This window comes from Cebus imitator, unplaced genomic scaffold (genome assembly GCF_001604975.1).
Source record: "Cebus imitator isolate Cc_AM_T3 unplaced genomic scaffold, Cebus_imitator-1.0 Scaffold294, whole genome shotgun sequence".
Classification (NCBI taxonomy): Eukaryota; Metazoa; Chordata; class Mammalia; order Primates; family Cebidae; genus Cebus; species Cebus imitator.
In genome coordinates, this window is record NW_016107609.1 from 2,298,985 (window position 1) to 2,310,128 (window position 11,144).

The following is an 11,144-nucleotide window of genomic DNA, read 5'->3' on the forward strand; positions in this document are numbered from 1 at the left end:
ATATATATATATATATATATATATATATATATATATATTTAAACGTCCAGCAGGATATATGCTGACTTTTTTATAGAAGTCACCTCTGAGTAATGCCATTGGAGATGATGGTGACTTTCATTTTTTAAAATTTATGTAGGTCTGTATTTTGGTATTTTCATAATGACTGATTACTTTCAAGTTAAAGATGTTGTTTGAAAAGGGAAAGTGATATACGTTCCTGCTACAGTGTTTGCCTCATGGTGGAGAGTGAGGGAGGGACTGCTACTAAACATAAAAGGGACTCGGGAATTATTTTCCTATTATTTAAAAATAAGGGAAGCGTTACGATCAAACATGAACAGTTGTCAGTTCTCTATAATTTCCCCATATATATTTCTGTTTTAAAAATTTCTCAAAAGGTAGATAGCAGTATCCAACAGTTATATCTATAAAACTGTTCTTGATTTAAAATAAATGGTACTGTTATTTTGAGGGACTTGTTTAGGCAAATGTCAAATGATACAAATTTATACTTTTCTTTATAAGGATATATTGTTTTTGAGATTTAATTATGTATTGGCTAAGATGTATGCTCAACACTACCAGAATTTCTTTAAATTGATTGACTCTACAATATTGACTGTCCAGTTGAGGATGTTTCAACCTACTGATTTTTTGACTTTATGACAGTATTAAAGCCATATGCATTCATTAGAAACCGTACTTCAAATACCCATACAACCATTCTGTTTTTCAGTTTTAGTACAGCATTCAATAAATTACCTGAGATAGTCAACATTTTGTTATAAAATAGCATTTGCATTAGATGATTTTGTCCAACTGTAGGCTAATATAAGTGTTCCTAGCATGTTTAAGGTAGGCTAGGCTAAGCTGTGGCATTGGGTAGATTAGGTGTATTAAGTGCGTTTTCATCTTATGATGGGTTTATTGGAACATAACCCCATGGTAAGTTGAGGAGCATCTATACAATGAATGCAGCTTCCCTGTGAACTAAGCATATTTGCTCATTATAATTTTTAAAATCAATATTATACCTTTTTTTGTGTGCTGGGCATGGTGCTAGATACCTGATCTCTCATAATCCTCACAACAAACCTATGTCATGGTTGTTTATTTCCCCATTTTACCAATGTGAAAACTAAGACCAGGGGACCTGCTCAGCACCGCATTCTTGGTAAGCAGCTAAGGCAGAGTTTAACTGAGATGTCTCTTACCCCAACACCCAGATATATGTGTCTGAAGGTCTGTTTCTTTTATCACCTTTGCTGCATTCACCTTGTTCTAAAGTGAATCATGGCAGCTTATAAAAACATAAATATATAACATAATTCTTCAAAAACTAAGGAATTTAAGTGGAAAAAAAGGTCAGGAAATGAGGTCAGGAATATAAGAAGTACTCTGCTTTATCTGCAGTTATATAATACACATTGATTTTTAATGTGTACATTGATTTTTCTAGGCCTGGTTGCAGTATGCCTGAAATTTGGGATGTAGAAGATCCTGCCAATGCTGGGAAAACTCCCTTATGTAACCTCTTGGTGAAGGATTCCAAACCTTACTTCATCACTGTATTCCAGAACAGTGTTTACAAAGTCCTAGAAGTTGTAAAAGAATGACTGCTACATGAACTGCTGCCCACGGACAACTACATCAGTAACGGTTTTAATGTTTCGCTAAGTCATGTGTTGTTCATATCCCAAAAACTTTTATAGGTAACTGTTTTCAAATAGAAAACGTTTTATTTGGTCAATCTGAATGTCATTCTAATTATAAAAATGACTTACACCTTTGTCAATTGGTTACTATTTCAATGCACCCTTTAAAATTTGCTATGCAAATGAGTATATGTTTGTATTTGACTTTAATATTTGCGCTAAAGTGAGCAAAGCTACCTGTATAAAGAAAACACAATGGGTCATGAGAAGCATGATATGAAAATACAGGACAATTCTGACTGTATAGGGGCTGATTTTACAGTGTAAGAACTATTAATGCCCTTGCTTCTTTGTTCTGCCTTTTGCTCTTGTCTTTTGGACATTTCAGTGATTATTGTAAGTTCTTTGGTCATGTCAGCCCCTGTCATCAACTTGAGTTCCAGTAGATGGGGCAGACATGAGTGTTTGCTGTGTAGAACTATCTATTTTACTTCCTTGTGCTCTTTTTGTTCTCTGTTCTCTTGTTAATAAAGCTTCTCCTGCCCATTATTCCAAACTCTTGGACCTAGTGGTTAGGAAATTTCCTTAACTTCTAGCCATTTGGCATTATCATGTCTGTCTGTCTGTCTGTCTGTCTCTCTCTCTCTCTCTCTTTCCCCACCTCTCCTTCTCTCCCATTCTCCCCCTCCTCCTCCTCCCCGCCACCGCATTTTCTGTCAAATAAGTGCTGTTTACTTATTTAGTTGCTTGTCAAGTACTTATTCTTGGTTTTAAAAAAATTAATGGTAACTGTATTTTTCTCATTTTTTAGCATTATTCAAATGTTTATATTTTAATACCTTTAAACCACTTTAAAAGTTTTTCATGTTTAATTATAGTTTTAAGAAAAACTATTTTGAACAACTCCAAATATAGTGCATCTAGAAACTAATGTATATTTGAGTATACATAATTTATAGTGGAACAGTAGACTGTTGTACATGATAATTTTTCTTTTACTATTAAGGTACAATAAAACATGACTAATTTTGCTGTCAAGAAAGTAAAGAATAATGATAAATGGAGTTTTTATATTTTGCTTTTAAGATTGCCTGCCTTTAATAAGACAAAGCCTTAAGCCTTATGTTATAATTTTGGTTCAAAAAACTATCTTTTCAGTATGAGAAATGAGTATATTTCGTCTTCCTTTTTAGTTTTTTTCTTCCTGTTTATTTTTATTTTGAATTTCTACACCTTCTTTGAATTTCTTGTATGAATTTTTGTTTCTTAGAAGTTAATTTATGTGAAATGAGATTCTTCAAAACGATGAAACCTCATAGTTCTGAGAAAAGGTTTTAGGGTTTTAAATTCTAAGCAAACCGTGACTATGACTGACTACACATTTAATTATACAGCTTCTCTTTCTTAACCACAGGCAGATTAACTTAATTGTGGATTGTCCTTGAGACCTTAGTCCTCAGGATGGTTTCTGGTGACCACTGCTGGAAGCCACTGTTCTCTTTCTACCTTCTTACCAGAGTCCAAGGGCAGGCCTAGTCTCCGGGAAGCAGCACCTTGCTGACATGAGTCAGCTATAAAGGCTGGGAGTGTGACCTCAGAGAAGCACCACACCCCAGCCCTGCCCCAGTGCCCAGAGCTGCAGCTCCCAGGGACACTCCTTCCCTGGAGGTGGCCCAGGAGATGGACTCTGGCAGTGTTCTTCAGATTTGTGGCCGCTTTTTGTCATTTGCTGGTTGAATGTTTTTATTTCTTAGGCTTTTGCTAGTTTTAGAAAATAGAGAAGCAGCCGGTGATATGTGGATTAAGAGCAACATTCAAACGATGATGCACAGCGACAGCAGTCTAGGAAAATGGGCAGTGGACACTGGAGGCTGAGGATGGGAGTCGACATGGGCAGGGAAAGGGGAGGTGCTCTCTGCTTATCTGCGATTGTTGCTTGCCCGAGTGTGGCTGATTTTGTACATCCAGCAGTTACAATTTTTAAAAATTTTACTTTTACAGTTACCTTTCTGTTTTTCTCACCTCCTAGTAATTTACTTCCAAATAAGTTCACATGTAATAAGTAGAAATTCTGTACAGGAAAAAGCATTAAAAATGCTATTGTAACTGTTTCATTTGCTGGGAACCATTAAAAGTAGTGTAAATTAGCTTTTTCCAGGAGGATCCTTTTATAGCAGTGTTCATGAATGTAACCCCCAGCAAAATGCGGCTATATATTAGGGGAGCCAGTTTGGAGCAGAGGCCTGAAGGTCCCTGCTATGCAGCCGTGGCCACAGCTTGCAGCACCAGCACTGTGGGGCATTCGCACCTTTATGGCAATGCGGAGTGGTAGCAGGTTCCATAGGTGTGACAAAACAGTATTAAATCTCAGTGTTTTGCATATTTTTAGCATTTAAAAATATTTTTGCTTTAATGTGAGGAAAGGATAAAAGAAAGTGATCAAAATAGCTATTGCTGTGACATTTTAGAAAACAAAGTTGGGGCTGTATTTCTGTAAAAAGATAACCCTTTAAAAATGCTTGGCAAAAAAAGTATAGTGTTAAGATAGGCCAGCGATATTAACGAGAAAGTGAAAGGATGTATCAGGAATAAAGTGTTATTGCATAGGGGTATTGTATTTTTATGAATTTTATGCCAGTTGTTTACATGTACTATATATGTTAAATAAAAAAAGATCATGAAAAATGAGCTAAGTGTTTTTCTTGTTATTTTCATTTCCACCTTGATTGTGAACATGTTTAGCCTTACTTTGTAGTCAGATAGCCATGAACTGGTTTGAGTCAGATTGCAGTCCAGAGAAGGGAGGGAAGGATTATAGCAGTGGGGTAGACTCTTTGGTCTTATTGTTGGTAGTGGTAGGTACTGAGATTATCCAAACTTTTCCTGTATTTATGGTAGAGTCACTTACATTCCTTTACCCTTTTCATCAAAGGACACAATAATTCATTCAAACTATGTATTGGGAATAAATACAGAGTTGCTAAAAGCTTTTTTAAATACATTAAACCACAAACAATTTGGTGTCAGTATTTTCTAAATTATGGCTCAGTGTTTTTACTTGAAACAAACATCAACTTCTTGGTTCTGTCTCTATGTAGGAAAGACATTTCATCTCTGTTCATTCCTGTATAATTAATTAACACAGTGACACCTTGATTTTGACATCTTTGGGGAATGAGGTGTTCTAATACAGTGGTTCTCAAAATTAGCAGTCATCAGCATCACCTGGGAGGACCCATAGATTGCTGGGCCCCACCACAGAGGTTTCTGATTCATTTGGCCTATGGTGGGGCCCCAGTACATGGATTTCTTACCAGTTCTCAGGTGGTGGTGAAGTTGTTAGTCCAGGGCACCATGCTTGACAGCCTCTGCTCTAATCGATGGGAACAGACTGGCTGGATGACTGGCCTACAGGGGGCGCTCCATTCCTGACAGCACATCCCACCAGAGCTGGTTGATGGACACTCTACCAGGAGCTAAATTTTACCACCTACTTTCTTTGCCTGTTATGGGGGACTGCTTCAATGAAGCTTTCAAGGAGCAAAGAACAGTGTAGATAATTTTTAATCAGAACACCGATATAGATGATTTAAATATTTTGAAGCTGCAAACTGCACCTTGTTTCTTTTCAGTTCAGAGATAGAAGAGGAGTGAAAATCCTTTGAAATAGAAATTCCTTCTGTAGGAAGACAATAGATAAATTCAGTGATGTGTAGGGATTGTAAAAATTCATTTTCCACTTTATTACTTTTGTTTTGGCTGCGGAAATGTGAACCTTCTTCCTCTATTAGAGGTCAGCCAAGAATCAGTGCTAGGTCATGGATTGCTTGCTTCTCTCTTCTTTCTCTTTCTCCTGCCCTCCAACTAGAAGTTTCTAATTTGAATCAATAAAATTGTTCTCAATGCAGAAAAAAAGGAGCTACTTTTAAACTTCATTACTTTCCTGAATTGGTCTGTCTTTCACAGCATTCTGTCAGGACAAATACATTTTACATTAGAAGCTGAAAAGGATATTAAGGTACAAAAAGGTCTTGAAAACTTTCCTTTTGCATTTCCTCCCATGAGAGAGATTTTAAAATTCTGAATGAATATATGAGTTGAAGACTCAATTGTAGTGTAATTAAAAGATAGTCTTCTTTTTTTGCAAAGAGCTTAGGATAACATTGATACTGGCTCTACTTTCAAAGCAATGTTTTCTATAGTTTTTTATACTCAATTATCTTTAACCCAAAACTCTAAGTATGCACAGTGTATTCTGTTTCATAGGCATGTTCTTTTTAATGTAACATAAGATCATTTCATTGTTTTTTTTTTTAAGTATCTGATAGGCTTTTATCCTGTAGGCAAATTTAATATCTTTGTGGGGAGAGTTGAATTTAGCAAACTTCAGCTCGTTTGGTTGTTAGGCTGATTACTCTGACACCTTTAATCCTTATGCATTCCCGAAAAAATAGAAATGAAAGTACAAAATGACCATTGCTAAGTAGATTTGGCATCATGTCATGAAAACTGGGAAAGAAAGATGCCTGCAGGCCACCTCTGGCTCTGCCCCCTGCTGCTGATATCCTGCTCTTTCGCCAGGCTCCTCGAGTCTATAATCTTGGTATCCACTTAGTGACCAGACTTCAGATTCAGAGGCCTCCCTCTTGCTCTGGAAAATTCTCTTCCCAGAAGAGTACGATTCGGCTAATCCCTTGAGCCCTTTACATGAGTAATGAATTTGACTTTTTTTTTAACAAACACCTCTGTGGCAGTACACCTCTGCGGCAGTAATTCTGAAACTTCTCTGCACATTAGAATTACTTGGGGAGCTTCAAAAAATCCTGAAGCCTTTTTCCCAGCCCTGGAGATTTGTAGACTGAGATTTGGAATTTTTTAAAATTCCTAGTGATTCTAGTGCTCCAGGGCTAACATTTTAGAACTTGCTCTCCCTACTTCACATCTGAACAGCAAGATTTCCATGTAGGAATGGTAAGCAAGTGTCTGTCAGGTACACTTTATTCATGATTATTAATTTCTACATTATTTTTAATAAGCATGGCACCTAGCGTTGAGTAGACTTCTTAGGAAGGAATTCTGTTTTCAGTTACGGATGCCTGCCAATGGCAGGGAGAAGGGGGAGAGTGGCAGTGCAGTACCACGTATTTGTAAACCCTGTCAAGAAATGAGACTATAGCAGCAGAAAGAAAATAGAGATTATCTTGAAAATCATTTGAAAAGTTAATGTGTGAGGAACCATGTGTCTTTTCTGCAGATGCTTTTTGCCCCTCCTGGAATATACTTTTCTTAATCAGTATGTATTTCAGATGCAACTCAAATGTCACCTCCTCTGTGAAGCCTTTCCTGACTGCCTGCCATTTGGTTGAGCGAATTGCCTCCCACTGCCCACGCACGCGCCCATAACCGCATTGCACACATTTATCAACATGGCTTTCCCCCCACTATATTGTGTTCCTTGTAAAAAGAACATGTCTTACTCCATTCTGAATCCGCAGTGCCTCCTAGCACAGTTACTGGCAAGTAGTACTGCTTAATGATTTTTTTTAATAAACCATACTTTATTCAACAATGCAATAAATTCTAGATGGCACTAAAAGTTATTTTTAGGACTAAAAGACAGTTTATGTTTTCCAGCCGTGGAGAAGAAATAACAAGGAAATGCAAGACATCATCAGATGAGATAAATATCACAGGGGAAAATATCCTTGTTATACAGCCAAACAATAATTAAACTCATATCTTTGGTAGGTACTTTCAGACATGGCTAGTGACCATATGAATTTATTGGAAGGCAATATGACAAAGATACATCTGTCTAGGGGCAGGCCTCATTGACCTGATTTCAGTGTGTAGCTCAGGATACTATGGTTACCAGCCATAGACATGTTTGCTGCTGATCAGGGAGCAAGGAACTCTGGTAATTTGATTAAAAGTCTGGGAAGAGGGATTTCCCAAAGGATAAGAAGGGATTGGGTGTGTTATTATTAGGTGTCAGATATTAGGCAAAACAGATGACAACAGTTGCACAATTAATCATGTCATAATAGAGACAAGTACACTGGAATGCATAATCCATTTTTGACAAACTTAGTGAAATAGGGCATGTTTCTTGAACATCAGTTTCTTGTCTTTTAAAAGAATATGGCTTTTATGATAGAAATTAGAAATGAGAAATAGACAAATGAACAACCACAGGAAATTTTAATATACATCTCCTTAGAAATTGAGATGAGCAAAAAGATCAGTAAGGAAATGCATGATTTGAGTACTAAAAGCAATTTGATTTAATAGTCTTATGTAGAACTGCACCCAACAGATGAAGGATATACATTCTATTCATGTATGTGGGACATTTCCAAGAATTGACAGAACATGAGCTCCTGGCCAGGTACAGTGGCTCATGCCTGTAATCCTAGCACTTTGGGAGGCAGAGGCAGGCAGATCTCTTGAGCCCCACAGTTTGAGACCAACCTGAGCAACATGGCAAAACCCTGTCTCTACAAAAAATTAGGATGGTATGTGCCTGTGTTCCCAGCTACTCGGAAAGTTGAGGTGAGAGGATCTTGAGCCCAGGAGGCTAAGGCTGCAGTGAGCTGTGATTGTACCACTGCACTCCAACCAGCCTGGGTGACAGAGTGAGACAAGCAAAAAAAAAAAAAAAAAAGATAGAAATTTGTGCAAAAAAAAAAAAAAAAAAAAAAAAAAAAAAAAAAAAAAAAAAAAAGCAAAAAAAAAAAAAAAAACTTGAACATTAGCTCCAAAAAAGCATGACTTTTTGACCTATTTTGTTTACAAATGTAACCTAAGTATCTAAAACAGTACCTGGCACATATAGGTGCCCAATAGTTGTTAAAGGAAATAATTGATCATACCTGAAGTCAAATGGCAATTCTTGTGGGTGGGTGGGAACAACCTAGGTATTGGAAATCCTGTAGTTGGATATCAGCACAAGTGAAACAGTTTTAAATATTAATAATTCATAATTTATGAAAATTTGAGAAAAAATAGAACAATAATATACTACAAATTGCATGTGGAGGATGACTCAAGCAGTTCTAGAGATACTCTTTTTATTTTGGCCTTTAGTCTAAAATGCATTCATTAATCCAATAATAAATATCTATATCAAGAATATAAATGCAATAGTCCTCCCACCCCAAGTTGAAGGGAATAATGAGCAGAAATTGATGAAACAGAAAACAAATAGATCAACAAAGTCAAAGTTGGTATATTAGTCTATTTTCACTCTGCTGATAAAGACATACCTGAGACTGTGCAATTTACAAAAGAAAGAGGTTTAATGGACTTACAGTTTCATATGGCTGGGGAAGCTTCACAATCATGACTGAAGGCAAGAAGGAGCAAGTCACATCTTACCTGGATGTCAGCAGACAGAGAGTTTGTGTAGGGAAACTCCCTGTTCTAAAATCATCAGATCTTGTGAGACTTATTCATTGTCACAAGAACAGCCAGGAAAGACCTGCCCCAATGATTCATTTACCTCCCACTGGGGTCCCTCCCACAACACATGGGACTTCAAGATGAGATTTGGGTGGGGACATAGCCAAACCATATCAGTTGGTTATTTGAAACCTTAATCAGGAGATAAGAGAGAAGGTATAAAAGGTAAGGAATGGCAAATCACAGAAGCTGCAGAGAGTCAACAGGTAATGGGGATATTGTAAACAAACTTTGTCAATAAATTTGGACACTTTGATAAAATGTCTAAATTCCTAGAAAAATACAGCTTAACAGAACTGGTCCAAGAAGAAATAGAAATTACAAATAGCAGCCATCCCCCAGAAAGAAATGGATTAATGGCTTTTTAAAATCTTCCCTTGAAGAAAACAGCATATCCAGTTTTATAAGCTTTTCCTACTGAACATTCAAGATACTGATTATTCCAGTCTTACACAAACATCCAGAGAATAGCAAATAAACTCAGTTCTTTAGGTGACTGCAACATTAATACCAAGAGCACAGTAGAGTCAATGCAATAAAGGAAAATTGCTTGTCTATTGCAATCATTAATAAAAATGTAAACCTAGTAATAAATTTAACATGTTGTAAAAATATCAGTTCTCAAATTTATCTAAAGCTGTAATAAAAATTTCAATAAACATTTTATGGAGCTTGACAATGTAAAATTTATATAGGTAAAGAATAATCAAGTCAGAAAAACATGAGATAAGGGCATTTTTCCTATAAGATGTCAAGATTTATTACAAGATCTATAGAAGTATTGGCACAAGAATATTTTTAAATTGACTAATAGAGCAGAATAGACAGCTCAGGAGCAAGTGTGAATACAGTTAATAAATGAGGCTGTGATAGTTGATTCCATATGGAAAACAATGATATTGAGTCCCTACCTCACATCATACACAAAAATAAAAGTCCCCAGATGAATCAAATATCTACACATGAAAAGCAATATTTTAACACTTAGATAATATAGGATAGTATCTTTACCTTCTCCAGGAAATTTCCTTAAAGGAGGACTTCCTGAGACCCAAAAAACACTACCTGTAAAAGATCAATAAATTCACTGTTACGGTTAATAATTTTTGTTCACTACAAGATATCAGAAAGAGAATGAGGCAAGCCATGATGTGTTCAAGATATTTGCAACTTGAGTACCTGACAAAGACTAGAGAATGGAGAACTGCAAACAATAAGAAAATGCAAAGAATCATTTAGAAAAACTCCAAAGACATTGACATTTCACCAAAAAAGAAAAACAAATAGCCCATAAACATTAAAAAAAAAAACCTATTCATAATTAGAGAAATGCAAAATGAAACAACATTTATAACCTATAACATTAGCAAAATTTTTAAGCCTTGAGAAACATGGAACATCATGAACTCTGCTTTACTCCCAGTGGAGGGTAACTATTTGGAAATAAATGGCATTACCTAATAAATAAAACCTAGCATCTAGTAGTAGAGCTGAAATTCGAAAATTGGTCCCTGGGTCCTAACCAAGACACTCCATTCACCATGGGCTTGGGAATACACTGAATCTGCTCTGACACTTAACTGTGTGGGCCAACACAAGTCAATTCTTGAAAGCATATTTCCTCCTGAGTGAAATGTGGACAAGAAATAATGGCCATCTCATATAACTGTTAAGATATTTGCATGAAGTACTGTATGCAAAAGTTTACAGTCCAGATATCATGAATCCTAGTTCTTTACATCCTACCCATGAGAGAGCAGCAGACAAGGAGGAGGATGAAATGGGATGATGTCATCAGCCAAACACACACACAGGCAGGAAAGCACCATGCTCCAATGACAGATAAAGAGCCCAGGACTTCTCTGCATGTGCTTCTACATAGGAGAGCATATGGATGTTTCTAGTTAACTGTCTTTATGCCCCTTGACTTTTGCTTTTGATACTCATACTGAATTTATTTCCGGTTCTGGATGACTAGACATTCACTTTGCAAATAATTGTTGTGGCTCTATGTTTGCTCCAGAC

At 36.5% G+C, this 11,144-nt stretch overlaps 1 protein-coding gene across 1 annotated transcript in view; it reads left to right on the top strand.

Moving 5' to 3' along the window:
* DPY19L1 (dpy-19 like C-mannosyltransferase 1) overlaps positions 1–4,346 on the top strand; it is a 122,320-nt gene extending 117,974 nt beyond the window's left edge. Inside the window, exon 22 of the mRNA XM_017502227.2 lies at positions 1,463–4,346. Within this exon, the coding sequence (XP_017357716.1) occupies positions 1,463–1,619 (157 nt within the window). The 3' untranslated portion in view covers positions 1,620–4,346. The remainder of the gene's footprint in view (positions 1–1,462) is intronic.
* The last annotated feature ends 6,798 nt before the right edge of the window (positions 4,347–11,144 follow it).